The sequence below is a fragment of the Marmota monax genome, unplaced genomic scaffold, assembly GCF_021218885.2.
Source record: "Marmota monax isolate L192 unplaced genomic scaffold, Marmota_monax_Labrador192_F-V1.1 WCK01_AAM20220418_F8-fsc00099, whole genome shotgun sequence".
In the NCBI taxonomy this organism is placed as follows: Eukaryota; Metazoa; Chordata; class Mammalia; order Rodentia; family Sciuridae; genus Marmota; species Marmota monax.
The window spans coordinates 3,246,040-3,265,202 of NW_026692126.1; the positions used below are offsets into that span (position 1 = coordinate 3,246,040).

The 19,163-nt window shown below is 53.4% G+C and overlaps 1 protein-coding gene across 2 annotated transcripts; it reads left to right on the forward strand.

Moving 5' to 3' along the window:
- Positions 1 to 1,584: 1,584 nt before the first annotated feature.
- Positions 1,585 to 16,844, forward strand: Lad1 (ladinin 1). 2 transcript variants are annotated; one of them, XM_046464266.2, is made up of 10 exons: positions 1,585 to 2,029; positions 9,611 to 9,748; positions 10,844 to 11,744; positions 12,218 to 12,325; positions 13,142 to 13,185; positions 14,760 to 14,832; positions 14,927 to 15,064; positions 15,387 to 15,473; positions 15,760 to 15,834; positions 16,171 to 16,844. In XM_046464266.2, exons 1-10 carry the CDS (start codon positions 1,992 to 1,994, stop codon positions 16,174 to 16,176), a joined length of 1,608 nt encoding a protein of 535 aa, XP_046320222.1. In that variant the 5' UTR covers positions 1,585 to 1,991; the 3' UTR covers positions 16,177 to 16,844. The 2 variants fall into 2 exon arrangements, with proteins under 2 accessions (XP_046320222.1, XP_046320224.1); XM_046464268.2 differs by lacking the exon at positions 1,585 to 2,029 and adding an exon at positions 3,203 to 3,324.
- Positions 16,845 to 19,163: the final 2,319 nt, after the last annotated feature.

The window sequence follows — 19,163 nt, forward strand, 5'->3', positions numbered from 1 at the left end:
GGCACACAGGAAGTGCCTGGGTATATACACAGTGCCTCCCTCAAGGAATTTTTTGGGCAATTACATGTGTATAATTGCTTGTTGGGTTATCTGCATACCAAAATGAAATAAATAAATAAATAAATAACAAAAGGAAAAAAAAAAACAAACCAGAAACCAACTGCATACCTAAAACTTCCATGTTTTAGGTTTTTATATTCACATAGAGATAATATTGGATTTTGGGCTTTTAGAAACTGGACTGTACTCTAGCTTTGTTAAGTATCCCTGGCAGGGTCAGACTTCAAATAACCAGGATATTTTTCTTCCTATATTGAAATGACATCACGGACCAATCATGGGGAGAATATTCACTGTGTCTCCAGGGAAACAGGTTGCCTGGGACATGCCCAGCCTTGGATCAGCATATCCAAGGATGTTGACTATTGCCAATTCCTCTTCCCCCTGGAGAGAGCAAACAGCTCAGGGTCGTGTCTTTGAGCAGAGTGCTCATAACCATCTATGGCCTTATTAGTCTTCATGGTGCTCACTTCCCTGTCACCATCAGGGAACTCGTTTGATTCTCACAACCTGGAAGGAAGCAAAGCAAGGTATCATTATTCCCACTCCACATAGGAGAAAACTGAGGCAATCTCATAAATGGCAGAATGAGCACTCAAAGCCATGTCTCCAGGATCCCTGACCAGAAGTCACTCCCTGAGCCTCTCACATCACCTCCTATGCAAGAGGAGGAGGGGCCCTTTGGGCAGGAGGTACCTGAGGCAGGTGCACCTGGTACTTGGCAGCTCCTTGCCCTTCATGGTGAGGTCTGAATTGGAGGGCAGCATACAGACCACCAGCCCTGGGTTAGCACTTGGAGGCTGAGACAGTGCAGCAAGGGCCAGCAGAACCCTGGCAGTTCCTGCCCGCCATCTTCTCCTCCCTGTGCAGGGGCTGCATCTCCTTCCTCTCAGAGCAGGATCTATGCAGCTACTACTGCTGACCCTGCAATTCTGATCTCTCAGGGCAGATGAGATTCCCCACCTCAGCACCTGACCCTCTCAGCACCTAAATAGCAGGTTCCTGATAGAAAGCACCTGGCATTGCACAGACCAGACGGACACCTGTGCAGGGCTGAGCAGCCTCAGGTTGCTCCAGAACTCTAGTCCGTTAGCTGGGCTTCCTCTTCCCTTCTGAGGGAGCAAAGCTGAGCTTCCTCAGTCCTGTCACACACCCTGCCCCAGCGCCCACAGTTGGGTCTCAGAGCCTAAGGATGGTCCTTTGCACATTTGGGTTTTCAGTGCTGTGGGCACTGATGTGCTTGCGGATTTGAGTCCAGAGTTTCACCTAGGGCGGGGTCGTCTTCCTATGCGCGTGTTTTGTACGCAGCCAGAGGAAGCCAAACCTAACCTGTCTCCGGGGGGTCTGTTGGGCAGGAGGGGGCCCAGGCGGTGCTAGATTACGGTAACCTGCTCCCACTTTTTCGCTCGGCTTCCTGCCCCTGGGTTTCTCGGGGCTAAGTCGATTTCCAGGCAGAGAGCTCAGCCTGACCCCATCTTCGGATCCCCGCCCCTCCGTCCCACTCCCTGGTACTCGGGCCGCGACACTGAGAAGAGGCGGCCCAGCGCCAAGCTGGTCTGACTGGTTCTGAGCAGGAAGTCGCCCGCCCTCGCCCGGGGCAGCCGAGCAGCCCCGCGCTACACCGGGCGCCGTCGGTGAGCCCGCGGCCGGTCGGACAGTCCACCCGGCGCTCGCCCCGCGCGGCCAGACCGGCCGGTCGGAGATCAATGCGGCTTTGTCTGGGCCGCCCACACCCCAGAGGCCGCTCCCGGGTCGGCAAATTGGAGCGCAGCGGCGCGGGGCGCGAGCGCGGGTGAGATAAGCGGCCATGTGATCCTACCTGGGCCGGGGGAGGGGCGCGCAGGTGAGACGCGGCGGCCGGCGCCCAGCACCCAGCACCCAGCACCCAGCACTCAGCACCACGCACGCAGCGGCCGCGGGGCTCCAGCAGCATGTCTGTCACCAGAAAGGACTGGTCCGCGCTGTCCAGGTGAGCACTGCTGCAGGCAGGAGGGGAGCCAGGCCATGCCAGGCTGTGGCCAGCCTCAGACCTTCGGATCTCCTGCCCCTGGTCATCGGTATTCTCCCTGCCCTGGGATCCTGGCACTGAGTCTGGTCCCCGGTCTTGCAGCTCCTCGGGAGGAACAGAATTGGGGCCAAACTCACGATCCTTCACGGACAGGGTGGTATTCTCGCTCCTCTCCATCTTCCTGTCCTCCCTTTGAGGCTGGGACCCCAAACGGAGTACTTGGCGAAGGAAGGTTGATCCTCAGCCTGGACAGCTCCAGGGTGTGACCTTCCCCCTGCAAGGGGTAAAAAGAACATTTGGGGGTTTGGGAAGGAGTCAGCCTCCCTCACTGCGCCTGGCTCCCGTGCAGAGCTGTAATGTCAGGCTCCTGCCTAGTGTCTGTCAGCCCCTCTTGGGAGAGGGAATAGGAGTGACCTTACTTTAGCAGAATGGGGAACTATGAATAGGACAAGAAAGAGACAGACCACCCCCCTTCTCCATCAAGGGGGACTCAGATTGTGAGTATGGCATTGGAGTGGCAGCTTGGCTGGGGACTTCAAGATGGTTGCTGACCCATCTTTATTTGAGAACTTATTTCCCAAAGAGTCTGGGGATTGAGTATCTTACCCCACCCTGCTGAACTTCCTGTCAGGATTGAGAAGCCTAGGAAAGGCAGGTATCCAGGAGGCAGCCCCCTCATTGTGGTTAGTGATTTCTCTTGGAGCTGCCTTCCTCCCCTCTCCAGAAGTGCTGGAATGAGCATCTTTATCTCCTCATCTTTACACTGGGCACCCTGTCTCCCCAAACATACACTCATTCTTTGTTCTTAACAAAACTGAGGTTCATGCAATAGCACATGTTCCAATAGCTGGAACCTTGTTCCCTTGGTTTGATTTTTAGCAGGTAGAAATTGGCCTCTCGGGTCCTCACAGGTGAGTCTTTAGATCTTCAGACCTATCATGAGTTTAGGGCCATCTCTGCAGGTGCAGCCAAGCACCCTCCAGCAGTTTGGGTACCACAGGCCTTCCTTATCAAGGCATCTTGCAGGAATTTTCCAGCACTTTAGGATCTCCTTCTTGCCCTCTCACCCTCCCTGAAGGGCTTCAGAGCTTTTCCAGCATTTCAGACTGAGCTTCCCCATAGCAGCTCATTCTCCTGGGCTGGAGGGAGTGGGGCAGGGAGTGTTCCCCAGACTCTCCGAACCCCACACTGCTCTGAGGACAGTTGCCCAGTAACCCCAGTGCAGAGAAGCCCATGGGGTCTAAAGAGGGGAAAAGGTAAGCCCCAAGAATGGAGGGGACCCAGTGCTCTGGAAAAGAACCCAGGCTGCTAAAGAGGTTGGACACACCCCAGGGAAGGTTTGCTGAGGGTGGGGCTGGGGGTCAAGGCTTTGGACTCTGCATGTGGGTCAGTGTTCACGGGGTTGATGTGGGAGTGTCTTGGCTTCTAGGTGTGGCATTATCTGTACCTATGAATGCATGCTTAGAAGTGTGTGTGTGGCCATATGTGTGGGCGAGTATGTTTATGGCCTGTGTAGTGATGAGATGTGTGTGTGGGCAGTGGGTTTTTGTATTACTGAGTTCAGAGTTTGCAGATCCAAGTATGTTCAGTCTAAATGTTCATTGCAGACCTCAGTACTCTATATTGGGTTAAAAATACACTGCAGACACTATGTCCTCAGAAGCTCATCCTCTGGTGGGCTGTATGGATTCCATGTCTGAGAGCATAGCTGGTTATGAGCAGGGTGGACGTGTCTGTATGTGGGGGTGGCGTAGCTGGGGCATCAGAACTTTTAAAGCGGGAGTAAGGTCTGGTCTTAGCTTTTCCACTGCTCAGATGGACATGAACTACGGTGGGCAGGGGTGGGGCCAAGTTCCCAGGGGATGTCTAGGCCAAGTGGATGTCCACGGAAGGTCTGGGGAAGCAGTCCTCCCATGGAAGCCCCTTGGCCTACCCTCCCGGCCTGGCTCCAGCCCTCACAGAGCCCTGTGGGTAGATGTAGCTGCTGCCAACAGTCACCCTGATGAGGCACCTGGAGCAGAGGCCCGCTCTCGCTGTGCTCCTCGACTGAACAACAAGCCTCAGCGGGCCAGCAGGAAAGGGCTGTGAGTCACTGTCAACCGAGCCTCCCAGGTTAGGCAGGGTGTGGCGAGTGTGGTCCTAGTAAGGGACCCTAGTAAGGGTGAGGAGCTGAGGGCCAGCCTGCGGCCTGTCCTAGGCAGTACATAGAAATTCAGGCACTCCAGCCCTGGGATTGTGAGCTGTCTGGCTAGTTGCCCTGGTCAGCCGCCTTGTCCTTTCCTCCCTGAGCTGACCTGGTGACCGTGGGGCTAGGCCAGGCCTGTCTGCAGGGGGTGAGGAGTGGATTTGGGAGTGCCTGGGACTAAGCAGCCACAGGTTAATCATTTCCTTGCCGGGGCCTTAAGCAGCCCTCCCACCTCCAAGTGCTTTCCTGAGTCCTCCTGGCACCTCTCCCTAGATCATCTGGGCCAAAAGGGACCTTGGACCACTCACGGTGACCCCTCAGTATGTGGGAGGGGAGTTTGATGCCTGCCTACTCTGGGGTAAAGATTGGTCCAAGGTCATGGCCAGGCCTGGGTTTCTTCCTCTGTTTTTCCCTTCCCCAGCTCCTGCTTTTATTTTTTATTTATTTATTTTTTGTGGTGCTAGGACTTGAACCCAGGGCCTTGTGCATGTGAGGCAGGCACTCTACCAACTGAGCTATATCCCCAGCCCAGCCCCTGCTTCTTGAGCCCCAGGGTCAACAAAATGCTTCTGGGGCAGCCTTCACATCCTCTCCCTACTTTAACTAGAATAAAGTTACTAGAACTTTATTCTAGCTAGAGAGCCCCCAGGGCTCCTTAGAATAAAGTTAAAGCCCTGCCTAAAGAATGGGCTTCTGCATGGGATTCAATTTGGGAAAATGGGTTCTGCTGCTATACTTAACACTTAACAACCACTGGTGCCCTTGATGCAGAACAGATGGAAATTAGATAGGAGAGTGGTCTACGTGAGCTTATCAGGGAGGAAGGACTTTAGAATTATATAAAAGAGAATGAGAAGTCCCATACCCAAAGGATGGAGTTGGTGAAATTGGGGTGGGGAAGTATTAGTGGCCCCTATGAGGCAAATAGAAGGGTGTCTGATCCCAAATGAAGGTTGGGAGGTGGAGGAAAGGTTTGTGGAGAGGAATGGAGTGGTGGGCCAGGTGTCCAGGGCTGTGGCACTAGCTGGTGAGAGTTACTGGCACTACCCTGCTCTTGGAGCCTGCAGATTCCACCCAGGGCCTGGTTCTGGGGCTTAAAGGTCACTGGGTTTTCCCCAACTTCTGCCCTCCCAGGTTGCACCCTGTCCTGGGACGGAGAATCCTGAACCTCCAGGGCTCTCTTGCTCCTTTGCCTTAATGTTCTGCTGTGGGTGGGCTGCTAAGTAGTTCTCTCCCCCCGCCTCCCCCCCTGCAAATCCTCCCAGGACAACCTTCTCTGCTAGTTGGTATCATGGTAAACCACATGAGGTCTTGGGTGGCTGACTTAGGTGGAGTCTTAGTTCCTTCTTTTCTTTAGTTGCATTTTCTTCAGAAAATGCCTCCATTTCCTCCTATGCAAAATGGGAGTGATGACCTTCACCTTACAGGGATGTAAAGGATAACATCACTGGTATTTGTAGTATTTGTACACTGAAGTAATCCTAAAATAGTTAGTCCCTGGCGTTTTGGGAAGCACTTGTTATTAGTGCTATCACTTCTTCCTTTATTCTTTTATTTATGAATTTATTTGTCACTACATTCAACAAACATGAAGCACTGTTCTAGGCCCTCAACTCTATTGTTGGGCTCTTAGCAGCTATACCACCTGGGGACTGACCTTTGCCTTGTGTCCTTTCAATTTCTGTTCATTTCCTCATCTTTAGAGGCCAATAATCTCTGCTTATTGGTGATAACATTCCTCCCTCAGGGTGGGGTGGTGCTGAAGGGACTCTTATTTTGCTAGGTAATGGGGTTAAGGAAGCCCCAAGATTCCTGAGCGGCCCGGGTGGCCATGTCACTGTGGGTGAGTTGCAGGGTCTTGGTTTACAGCTTGGAAACACTCAAGGACAACTGGCCCCCATCCCCTATAGCCCAGGCCTGGACCAGCCTAGGGAGTGAGTCACTTCTGAAGAGACCAGGCTCAGACTGATCACATACCATATAGGGCCCCGTAGAAGGATAAACAAATACACCACTTCCCTGAGGGCTGAGAACCGTGTGTGGGAACTGGGTTGCTCAGGACCAAAGAATCCCAGAGGCTCTAGCCCAGTCCTGCTCTGGGTGTGGTCAGGAGTGAGGAACTTCTGACTTTGTGGGTCACTTTCCTCAGTATGTGGATCCCTCTTTGGAGGGCAAGAGCTGTTTCCAAACTTGGATGGGCAGGGGTGCATCCAGAGAAGAAGGTGGAGACGTGACTTCAGATGAAAGCCAGCAGAAGCCAGCTCATAAGAAAGTGAATGAATGAAGTATCAACCCACAAATATGTAGCACCCACAGGGCTCATGTGAAGGCCCAGGGGAATCTTGTTTAAGGTCGTGATTAAGGACAGAGTCCTGAAAATGGATGTTTACACTTGTTCCTTTATATTTGTTGGCATCTATTGGGTTCCTGTTTCCATATTGGAAACTTTGATGGGGGAGCTCCTCTGCATGTGCACTGAAATGGAGTAGAGGGGAGACTGATGAGGGGCGCACTGAGATACTTCCTCCAAAGAGCTACCCTGGTAGCAGAATTGGGAGAAACTGGAAGGTTCTCTCCTAAGGCAGCTCCTTTCCTGTGGGGTGATTTGCTGGTAGACATTCCCCTCCCTGCCCAGAGAGATGGACAGATTGCCTTTAAGGGGCTCAGGATTTTCTCCCCACCTTTGTGCTCTTGCAGATGGTGGCAGAGATTTGGCAATTCCTGGGGGAACTGATGTTTACACTTGTTCTCTCACATTTGTTGGCACCTGTTGGGTGCCTGTCACCATCCTGGATACTAGAGGGTCTCCATGGCCCTGTGCTCTGCCCTTGCTTGCTGTCCAGTTCCAGTTTCACTGTGGGCTCCTGTATGGCCCTGGCTTGCCCTTGTCCCCTGAACTCCTCTCTGATCATACTAGGACTCTCTGTGTGCTGTGCTCCCTTTCTGGGACATTGCCACCAGATGGGCTCCCTGGCTGCTCGGGAACCAGGTCCCTCAGAGAGGCCTTCCACCCAAGCACCTTCTCTCCTGTCACTTACCTTGTCCCATCGTCCTCGTGACACCTGGCCCACATCACTTTGTTCAGAGGCCTGTTTCCTTGTTGGCAGTCTGTCTCATCCTCCCGATGCTCTGTGAAGGGAGGGAGACTGCCGGTCTCATTCCCCACTCTATCCCATCCCTGGAATCATGCCTGGGACGTGGGTGCTCAAAAAATATTTGTTTAGCAAATGTGGGCTCTATAAATTCGAGGCTGGACCTAGAAGAAAATTAGAGCTGGTATGTGGCTCATCCTTATCATTTTAAGAGTGAAAACTGAGGAAAAGGAAAGGAATCTACTTGCCCCAGGGCAGGAGGTCTAGATACCAGGCCCTGATGCTCCCTTATAAAGACTCCCGAGGAATCTCTTCTTCAGGAGCCCTGCAGGTGCGTCTTAGATGCAATTCAGTGTATGAAATTTGTGGGTTCATGTGATTTTTGTTTTTTTCCTTCAGAAGCCAGTCCCCTGAGTCAAGGCTTGATTTCATGATGATACACTTCAGGGGTAGAGTGGCCAGGAGAGCTAAAGAGACCTGAGAGTTTGGCACCTGGAAACAGCAAGAGGAGGCTTTCTGTTCATTGCTGTAGCTCAGGGAAAGCTCTAGAAACTTCTGGCCTGAGCTCCAAAGAGCACTAGGGGTTCACAAGGAAGTGCCACAGAATGCTCTGCCCATATAATCTTTACAGCCCCGTGCTCCCCTATTTAAATCCTCTTGCCTTTCTGGGTGAAGGAACAGACCCCGTTCCTTCAAATTTCTCAGCTTGCTTGATGCCCTGTTTCTGTCTGGATTGCCGTTTCCCCTCAGTCCATCAGCCCTATGGAAATTGCCCATTGAGATCCTGTGTAGGTTCCATCCCTTCTGTGAACCTTTTCTGATAATATTGATCTGCGGTTGTCATTTACTCTGCGGAACCATTTCTGTACTTTGGTTGGAAGAATTCTTGGTGGATATGCTTCTAGATCACTGGTTTATAGGTTTCTCCAGGGTGGAGGTCCTGCCATGTTGTTCTGTGATAGCCATGGTTCCTGACATAGTGCTGGCCTCTTGCAGTTGCTTAGCAAGTATGTATTTGGTTGGATTAGAAGGACAGGTGGATGGAAGGAAAGATGGACTGGAGGAGAGGTGGGTAGGTGGGTAGTAGGCCAGTGGATAAGATGACAGAAATGGGCAGGGAAACCAGTAAGTGACTAGTTAGAGGGGCATTTGGATTGGCAGGTAGCTGGAGAGGTGTGTGAATGAAGAGCGGCTGGATGGATTAGTGGGGTCTGGTTGTGAGAGTGCCTGTTTGTCCCATGAGTGAAGGGTGACTTGGTGCAGGAAACACATTAGTGTGTACAAGGTCCCCTTACTTCTTCAGGCAAAGGGAAGTTCTAAAAGATGGGAGAAGTTCAAAGTTCTCCTGGGAAATGAAGGCATATTAGAATCAGGTGTAAGTGGTCTTATGTGTGAGTCTATCCCTGCCCCACATCGTTAAAGGCTAAGAAATTTTATGGGGAATTGGATAACTCTGAGGAAATTCCCGTTTATTGTCCATTAAGGGATATTATCTAAGAATTCTCAGACTGAAAAGAGAAAGGGACTTGTCAGGTTCATTTGCTTTCTTTGGGCAGAACTATATTCACCTTTCCACATTCCTAGTCACCCCAGAGAGGGAGGCCCCACATTTCCATTCTGGGGTCCTGAGAAAATTTCAGCACAGTGATCCTCATGGGGTGATTTTGACCCCTACAGGTTATTTGGTAATATTGGTATATTAATAGTATTTGGTAATGTTGGGAAACTTGGTTGTCACAACTGGGAATTGTTGCTGCTGCTGCTAAACATCCTATAATCCCGGAGCCAGACACAGTGGGACAAACCTGTAATTTCAGCTGCTTGGGAGGCTGAGGCAGGAGGATTGCAAATTTGAGGTCAATTTAGCAAATCTAGCAGTCTTGCTGTGTTACCCAGGCTGGCCTAGAACTCTTGGGCTCCCATGATCCTCCTGCCTCAGCTTTTCAAGTGCCTATGACTTTAGGCGTGTGCTACCATGCTCGGCTACACAAATCTTGTGACCCTCCTGCCTTAGCTTCCCAGGTTGCTGGTATTACAGGTGTGAACCACTGTGCCTGGCCGCTACACAAATCTGAATGAGAGATTTTACATATTGTCATCCATCCTGGGTTTCTGAAGTCCAGCGTGGCTCTGTTCAGACTGTGCACACTGCCACGCTTGTAGGCCTAGAGGGTGTTCTCTCTTCTCTCAGCCCTTGGGAGTCTGTCTTGGGAAGGGTGCTGGGGTGTCCCCAGGGCTGTGCTGATCCCTACTTCCTTCCCCCAGCCTGGCCCGGCAGCGGACTCTAGAAGATGAGGAGGAGCAGGAACGTGAACGCAGGCGCCGGCATCGCAACATGAGTTCCACCACAGATGACGAGGCTCCCAAACTCACCCAGAATGGGGACCATCCAGCCATTGAGAGGTACTCGGGTGGGGGCTGGGCCTCATTTCCTCATTCTGGGTGACAGGGATGGACTTAGCTGCCCCAGGCATATTCTGTGCATTGCGTTTGGCCTGCCCCAGGCTTGAGACCCAGAGAATGAGGCTGAAGGGTACAAAGACAAATTTCAAGTTCCTCTCACACTCTCCAGGCCCCTCCTCAGCTCTGCTGGATTCCATCTGCATTAGAACTACCAGTGCCGCTGTTTGTTGGGACCATCCTTAGGCCCATAAGTGGCTGGGCATCTTATGGACATAGCTCATTAAATCCTATACTATCCCTGAGAGACAGGGATTATTACCCAGTTTTACAGGAAGAAACTAGTGGGAGGGCATTTAGGTGCCATGTTAAGATCATATACCTAAAGAGTAATACAGCCAGAATTTCCATTTGGATTTGTAAAGTTCCATGGCTTGACTCTGTCCATTCAGCAGGCTGCCTCCCTCCAGCCTTGACCCCCCACAAGTCACTTCTGAGGGGAGGAGTGAGGGGGGGAGAGAAGGGCCCAGAACTTACTGAATGCCACCTCAGCACCAGGACTGTGCTCTTGGGGTAGGAGGCTCATCATGCCTCCTGCAAGCTCAGTTTGCAGATTTGAAAACTGAGAATCAGTGAGTTGACTGGCTTGAAATTAATGGAGAGCAAGGTGGTGGAAGGAAAAGAATCTCCTTTAGCTGGAGACCAAGTGCTCTAGGTTTGGGGCAATCTTCTCAGGTTGCTCTTGTTCCTTTGCCCCTTAGAGGAGGGAACCAGGATATGTGTCTTGGGCTAAGCCAAACCTATGACTGCCACCTAATCCCAGCTGTACCCACATGACTGACAGGAGTATGGGATGGTGACTTAGAAGCCTTGAGTTCTAATTCCAGTTTTCTCTCCAGTTAGCTGTGTGACCTTTGAATACCTCTGACCTTGATCTAAGCTCTATGGGGCAGGGACCCCATTTACTCTTGTTGACCCCCACAACTCCCAGCACACCCTGGCACATATAAAACTGTTGCATGGTCAGTGTTTGTTGATTGTCTCACCTCTGATGTCTTCTGATTCTATTTTGCCCCCCATCTCCATCTTCTGGCTCAGGCTGCCTAGCGTGGAGGAAGCCGAGGTGCCCAAGCCACCACCCCAAGATGACGCCGAGGTGCCCAAGCCACCACCCCCATCCTCCAAAGATGAAGTTGAGGAAATCCAAACAATTCTCAGGACTCGGCAGGAGCGGAGGCAGAGGCGGCAGGCAGTGGAGGCTGCACAGACCCCCATCCAGGAGAGGCTAGAGGCTGAGGAGGGAAGAGACAGCCTGGGACCTGGGCAGGCCGTGAAGCAGCCCCTAGTGCCCAAGAAGGAACCAGAACCCCCACCCCGCAGAAGACTGAGCCGGGAGCAGCGGGGACCCTGGGCCCGAGACGAGGAGCAAGCAGCAGGGAAGAAGGGGCTTCCAGAGGAGGCCCTGGCTCCAGAGAAGACCTCAATCACTGAGAAATCCCCTGTGTCAGAGAAGACAGCAGCGCCTGGCAAGGTAACCTGTGTCTCGCAGAAGGGGTCAGCCCCAGAGAAGACATCTCCAGTTGAGAAGACAGCAGTGCCCAGGAAGAGAGGCAGCTCAGAGAAGAAGCCTGTTCCAGAAAACACAAGTGTCTCCGATACGTCTCCAGCCCCTGAGAAAACATCTGTGTCTGAGAAAACAGCAGCATCAGAGAAAAGATCCATCTTGGAGAAAAAGTCAATTCTAGAAAAAGCAAGTGTCTCTGAGAAGACGCCAGAGAGGAGATTGGTGTCTGAGAAAGCATCCATCTTTGAAAAGTCACCGGTCTCAGAGACGAAGCCGGCCCCAAAGAGGGCAGTGGCCTCAGAGCTACCCCAGGCCTCTGGGAAAAGCCAGGCCACCACCAAGGAGCAGAGAGAAAAAGCCCTCCCTGAGGAGACCCCATCTTCCTCACCAGACCCTCCAAAGGTGGCTTCCCGCCTCAAGCCCATCTCTCTCCAGGTTGGCAGTACTCCCGTCCCTCCTCCCTGACTGGCCTCCCTGCCAGTCTTACCAGTGGCCTCTGGTTTCCTTGCTGCTTCCGGTCCTCCCACCTTCAGGCTGAGTCTCTCTGCTGTTCCTAGCCACTGAAAGGGACACCAGCTGTGGGGCAGGGAGCATCTGGGACCCCATACTACATCCTCATCTAGGACCTGGACTCCAGGACCCTAGCAGGTCCTTAGGAAGTCTCAGATCCTTCCAGAAGATCTCCTAGAAAGTCCTGCTGGGGAGCCTGGCTGCCTCCAGCAAAGGCAGGAGGGTTAGGCCCAGGACTGTCTCCCCCGCCCCCTTTCTCCTGCAGCTCCTGGGATGAGCCTGGCCACATGGGCTCCCCACGGCAGCTTGGGTTCAGGGGCTACCTCGGCCGAGAGGGCCCTAGATCTCTGCCAAGGACGGTGAGATCTCAACTTCTTGTCACTCTGTGCTCCACCCAGGTAAAAATCCCCAGCAAGGAGGAAGAAGAAGACGACACATTCTCCCCCACTCAGATCACCTACAGCAGCTCCCTCAAACGCTCCAGCCCCAGGACCATCTCCTTTCGGGTAAGAGCCCAGGACATTCTTGTCGCTAATCTTCTGGAGGGCAAGCCAAGGAAACTACCCATTATAGCAAAGGAGGCTTAGGTTTGATAGCATGAAGACCCACTGGATGGAGAGGGGCTTTGGAGTCCCACGGCCGGCCAAAAACATGCACAAGTTCCTGTTAAAGGAAAAAGTTAATGACTGGGTGTAAATAAGCATGAGCAGCCCCACCTAGTGGGGGAAGACCAGAGCTGCAGGAAGATGGCAGATGCCAGGACCAGGCCGGGCTGCTGGCCCCACACCTGCCTGTGTCAAGCCTGGTCCCCACCCAGGAGGGAGAGCCGGGCAGAGCAGCAGGGTTCCCACAGCACTCTCTCTGATCTGCTCCCACCCCAACAGTGCAAATCACCTGGAGTGGGAAGTCTCATTTGGCTGTGACCCAGTATTTATTCTTAGTTCTTGTGTTCACTGGGTCATCCACTCATTCACTGTTGACTGTGCTTTGTGCCCTAATGCATTCCAGGGCCTGGGGAGGAGGCTGGAGGCCTGAGATTGATGGGTGCCCACAGGGCTCTTGGTCAGTGGGGCAGCAGTGGGGTGGTAGGTAACCCTTTGAGCAGGGCTCGAGAAGACGAGGAATGGCTTTGGGCCCAGACTAGTGGGCGGAGGCAGGTGCTTCCCAGATTAGAAGAGGGCCTTCACGAAGGTGTGGTCATGTGTTTCTTTGGTGGTAGGGGGTCGGGGAGAAAGAAGTGTCCGAGAGCTGGGCTCTGTCTTGGAGGGCAGGGCACTGACTTCCCTGGGACTCCTACTTACTGCCTCCTCTTCTCATTTCAGATGAGCCCTAAGAAAGACAGCTCAGAAAAAGCCTTAACCCGCAGGTGGGAGGCCTGGAGGCTTCAACTCTCTGCTGTCTGGTGGAATATTTCCTGAGCCCCTGCCCTCCTGTGCCAGGCTGTACAAGGGGAACGTGCAGATCTTGCCAGAGCTCTGGATCTGGCAGAGGGAGGGATTAACAGGAGGGACTGAGGCCATGTGAGATGGAAAGGGAAGGGGCATCCGGGAGAGCTGCTGGGGGGAGGAGCTCTGAAGGAAGGGGGCTCGAGTCTCAGGGTTGGGGTGGGAAGAGGAGGTGGGCTTTTCAGGAGGGAGACTCATAACAGAGAGAGGAAGGGAAGCCTCTATATTGGCAGGCCTGGGGTGGAGGCCTGGGACTCTGTGTGTTTAATGAGGACCCCAGGCTCTGTGCATGGATGACTGTATTTTGGAAAAAATCTGAAAATGGATCTGAAAAGCGGTTCTGCCCATGCTGGGAATTTGACCCACTCTGCTATATTCTTCTGCTCTCTAATCTTCTTGAGGCCACCTCTGCTAGGCCAGGCCATGGGGTGGGGGGGGTTGGATGAGGAGAACAAAAATAAGATACAGCAGCTATCAGGGTGAGGTGGCACATGCCTGTAATCCCAGCAGCCTGGGAGGCTGAGGCAGGAGGATCACGAGTTCAAAGCCAGCCTCAGCAATGTAGTGAGGCCTTAAGCAACTCATTTAAGACCCTATTTCTAAATAAAATATTTTTTTTAAAAAAGGGCTGGGGATATGGTTCAGTGGTTGAATGCCCCTGGGTTCAATCCCCAGTAAACCGACCCCCCCCCCCCAAAAAAAAAAAGATAGTGGCGGCCCTCAGGCAACTCACATGAGACCATCAAATACAGAGTCACTTCAGCAGGGAGGTACAGGATAGGAAGGTGTAACGGGCTCAGAGCTTGGTGGCTGCAGCAGTAGCAGAGCCTGTGGGATCTAGAAAGGTGTCACAGAGCAGTGGACATTCAGTATGGGACTTGAAGTAGTGGGAGATTCCCAGGTGGAACACTGGAGGTATGGCATGTTGAATTGAGGGGACAGCAGGTGAAAGGCATGGTGTAGACACAGGATTCTAGCTGGCTGGCACCAGCTATGTGGCAGGGAGAGGGGAGGTGCCGGCACAGAGAGGAATGGTAGGGGCAGGTCACTTCCAGGGCTGTGCCAAGGAATTTGGTCCTTGTCCTGTGGCCCCAGGGGGTAGAAGCTGGAAGGGACAAAATCTGTTCAAGGTAGGAGCAATCTGGTGGCAGTGGAGAGGAGAGCTCAGCGGGGCAAGCAGGGAGAGGGGAAGGTGGCCACAGGTTTAGGGAAGGCAGGAAGGGGAAGTTCAGGAGATGATGAGGGAGGAGAAGGGAAGAGGGAAGGAGTGAGAGATTTCTGTTCTTGGATGTCCCACTGAATGGGCTCTTTTTCAAGAGGGGAGGAAACTCCCTGGAATCAGGAGTCTTCCCTTAACCAAGTCATTACAGACTATTCCTTGTTCTCTTTGCCAAAATGGCAGGATGTGAGGGGGCCGCTCCTCAGGAACCAGGGCCAGGGCCTCCCCAAGGTGGGTGTCTCACCTGGTTTGTCTTACCCTATCTTCCTCCTGCAGTGCCAGCGTGAGGCTGCCAGCCACCTCAGTCAAGCTGGGGGAGAAGCTGGAGAGATACAACACAGCCATACAGGTGTGGCGGGGCTCTTCCCCAGGGCCAAGGGTTCCTGCCCAGGTGGTCATGCACCTCACAGGCACAGCTCAGTGGCTCGTGTCTCTGTTTCCAGAGGTCAGCATCGGTCAGGTCTCAAGGCTCCACCCGCACTGAGTTCTTTGTGGCTCCTGTGGGTGTGGCCAGCAAGCGCCACCTCTTTGAGAAGGAACTGACTGGCCAGAGTCGCGCAGAACCAGCCTCCAGCCGGAAGGTGAGGGATGAAGTCCTGTTGGGGAGTCTCCAGGCTTAGACACCCTGAGGTCTCCAAAGCCCAAATGTAGGCCCTAGCAGTGCCAGAAAACCGTATTTTCATGTATCAATGTTGGAAGAACCTTGACCTACCATTGATGTCCTCAAGCCAAGTCACCTCAACTGGGCACACGAATCCCTACAGGGGGTGCTATCCCCAGTACACATGGCAAGCACAGATGGATGTGGGACTGAGGTAGAGTCATGTCCTTAGTCCAGGGCCTCTGAAAATGCCCTGAAGTTGCCAATGGTACCAAGCTCTAAGCTAGAGCCTTTCTTTTTAGGACAACTTGAGATTGCCAGGGGTTGTGACATCCAAGCTCAACTTGTGGATCAGCAAGACTCAGGAGTCTGGAGATCAGAACCCCCAGGTATCCTGTCCCGCCTTGATGTCTCATGGTGGAGTGACATGGGTCAGAGGAGGGATAGCCTGAGAGCAAGGGGTGGTTTCAGGAGTAGAGATGGGGCGGGGCACGGGTGGGGGAGGGCTGCCGATGGGCCTGCGGGTCAGAAGGCAGTAGAGACAGGATGTGGCCTGGGGTCCTTTTTGCTTTCAGGAATGAGGTATCCTAAGCAGGGGATTGGGCCTTGGGGACCCCAGCCCCCTCCTTAAGCCTCACCTTAGTTCCTGGTCTCCACTCTGATGCCCCCAATCAGAATGTACGGAAGGAGCTGGTGGCCACCCAGAGGACTCAGTGGGGAAAGAAATCTGATTCCTCCCTGGATGTTGAGGTGAATGGAGGAGGGGCTGGCCTTGGGGCAGAGGGCTATGGGCTCATGGTGGGAGGCCCCACTTTCTCACTTACGTTTCTATGCTCACTGACCTGCAATCTCATAGTCCAGCTGCCTAGAATGTTCCCTGGCCTGCATGCTCGGGCTGGCTTGACCCACTACCAGCATCTTGGTAGAGCCCTCCTCTGGCTTTGCTGAAACAGCTCTGCAAAGCCACACCCTCTTCAACAGGCCAACGTAAGGTCTCTGACTCGGGTGGGTGTGGGGCTAGGGCAAAGGGATACCTTCCTGTCCGGAGATCCCCTTCCCTTGTTCTAATGGATCTTTGCCTTCCAGGTGTGACAAGCCCTGCCAAGACAGGCCTGCGAGTCTGTGTCTCGGGGCCCTCGCTCATGGCAGGCCCCTGCCTCCTGCAGCGGTGTCCCTGTCTCTCACTGCCTCCACTCCCTTCCTGCTCTGGACATGTCTGGCCAGGACTCCTGGGGGCCAGAAATATCAGCAACAGCTCCTTCTCAGCATAGCTGCCCCAGCACCTTCTTGTTCTGCTGTGGGCACAGCAGATCCTGGGACCCAGCAGCAGCCTAGGACACAACACAGATGCACGTTGATGCTGTGGAACCTCACCGTCCTACCTAGAGATGTCCTTTACCCCCTGCTCACTTCCAAGGGCAGAAGAGGGCTGTTGCAAGAACTCCAGGGTCACCTGCCTCATATGGTCCCAGCGAGTGCCTCCATGTGCCTATGGTGCTCCTACACTGAGGTCTGGACCTACCCACCATAGTCCCCGGGCCTCTCCCATCCTGCTGAGATCAGGCCAGACTGTGAAGGAGATGGCATGTACCGTCCATGTGCCCCACCCCCTGCCCGTTCTCCCCTCCCTTCCCTGGCATGCTGCCTGGCTAGAAGCTCAGTGGCTTTTTGTGCAACTTTTTGTCCTGCCCTCTCTCAGAAAAAAAAAAAAATCTGTTCTCAGGAAAGATTTGATAAACGCATTCACTCTCAGGTGTAAATGATGAATGATACCTTAAAAACGAATTCCTTCCTGGAGGCTTTGTTTTATAACAAGAAACATCTGCAGGGTACAAGGGGGAAGATTTTGGCTGGGGTGGGAGGAAGGATGTTTTCCTAGTCTCTCCTCTTCTCCTAGGAAGGTAGTAGGTTTGCCACTCCATGGTCCCCTAGCTTGGTGACTTGGGAGTTGACAACTGCCACCCACAGTGCCAAGCCTGTCTGTATCCCAACCTTCCCAAATCCGTTCCTCCATTTCCCAATGCCATGGCCCACGTGGGCTTGGAAAGTGCCCACTGGAGAACCAGGACCAACCAATCTAAGCAAGTTAGTCTGGGGCCTTCCAGACCCTTTAAGGCTTTAGTGTAAAAATTATCTTTTTTTTTTTTTTTTTAATTCATCAGAATAATTACTCCCAATTGACTGCTCTAGTTTTTCTCAGAACCACCTGGAGGTGAGAATAGATGCAAACCTCTGCCCAACGCCCTTTGCATGCCTGGGAAAATCCCAGGACTTCTCTAGAATATGGCATATAAGGACAGCACCAGGCCCTCTGAGCCCTGTGTGTGCTGACTTCCCAGTGTTTCCAGACTGGTCCACCTCCATTGGAGAGGTGAGCCTCCTGTAGCTGGCTCCCCGTGTGCACTGAGTAGGGTAGCAGACCCTGGAGACATGCCCTGAGCACCCGACACTCCCACCAGGGCTGTAGCTATGGCAGGTACGCCAGCTCCCGGTCCAGAGTTAGTTGAAGCCAATGGGATAGGGTGGAGGAGTGGGCTGAGTACTCAGAGGCTGAGGGGACCCCAACTGCTCTGGCCCTGCATGGAATTCTGGGTATGACCTTAGACAAACCCTTCTCTGAGCCACAGGGTTCAAGCAGATGACCTTCACAGGACTTTCCCATGCTCATGTCCTTCAGGAAGTTCCCCTGGCAGGTGAACTTTTCCAGCCAACACAACTCATCACAGACTTTCTTAGGAGAGGCTCCTGGGCAGTGGGAAGGGCTTCTCTGGCACCTGTGACCTCAGAGTGGTGGTGCCCTTTGTGCCTGCACACCCTCCCTGGGATGCCCAGTGACGCGGGCTTCTCGGGAGAACTTGGGGGCAAGACTCCATGGCTCCTTTGCATTCACGAGCCCAACACACGAGTGCTGTGTCTTCATTCCTGCCGGGAAGGTAGCTGATAACCAAGGAGACAAATGTTCATGGGAGATGACTTCAGCTGGTACTAGGGTGCAGGCTGCAGTGACCAGGTGGCTTGGAGGCCTCTTGGAGGAGGCAGCGCTTGAGCGCCCTCTGGAGTTAGAATAGGTCTCCCATGCACTCGCCCCCCCCTTGACCTGCCTTCCTGCTCTGCACAGGCTTCTCCCCACCTACCATTCTGGCTTTGTTTTCTCTTCCCATCTAAAAGCACTGGGAGGTGACTTGTCTATTTTCAAGGACAGACGCATCTGAATCGGGTCAGGAGTAACCCTGTTATATCAAGGTGTGACTGCTGGATGGTGACTTGCTTTTCCCGTCAGCTAAGTGACTGTCTCACAGCTGCCTCGAAGATGCCCTGCCTTAGAACACTTAGTAGAAGGTTCGTTCCAGTAGCCTGTGGACACTAGGAATCCACTGGGGTTTTCCTGGGGCTCTGTGGGGTCTGGATGCCCACACTCCTCTTTCAGGCATCCGTGCAAACAAGGGTTTGGGTGTCTGAAGGGTTATTTGGTTTATGAGGAATAGGAACACACTGAAAGTGGCTCAGTTTAAGGTAAGAAAAGCAACTCCTAAGTTCCAGGAGATTCCAGGCCAGGACATACAGCAACCTGGGTCCTGGTGGGCTAGAGTGAGAGACAGGGTCAGGGAGGCTGAGCTGCCCTTTGGACAGCCTGGTTCCTTCCCCACCTCCACTCTGAATGGCTCCCTCCACCTGCCTCTCTCTGCCAAGTCAAGCAAATGAGCAAAGGAGCCATGGAGTCTTGCTCCCAAGTTCTCAGAAGCCTGCCTCACTGGGCATCCCAGGGAGGGTGTGCAGGCACAAAGGGTGCCACCGCCCTCAGGCCTCCCTTTTTCCCAGGATGCTGGCCACCAGGCTGTGGCTTTAACTTGCCCTCCTGTTGATCTGGCAAGATGGAGGCCCACGTGATTTGGGATAAGCCTGTAGCAGGGGGATCAAGGCCACTGGGCTCAGAGTCCACTGGGGACCTTGGAGGGGACCGGGTCAGCTGATTGATAGAGTCTGTTAGCAGCGTGGGTGTGAAGCAAATAGATGTTCCATAGGCAGGATGCAGCACTGTCACTCCCAGTTGGCAGGACCAAGGAGCATGCGCACCAGGA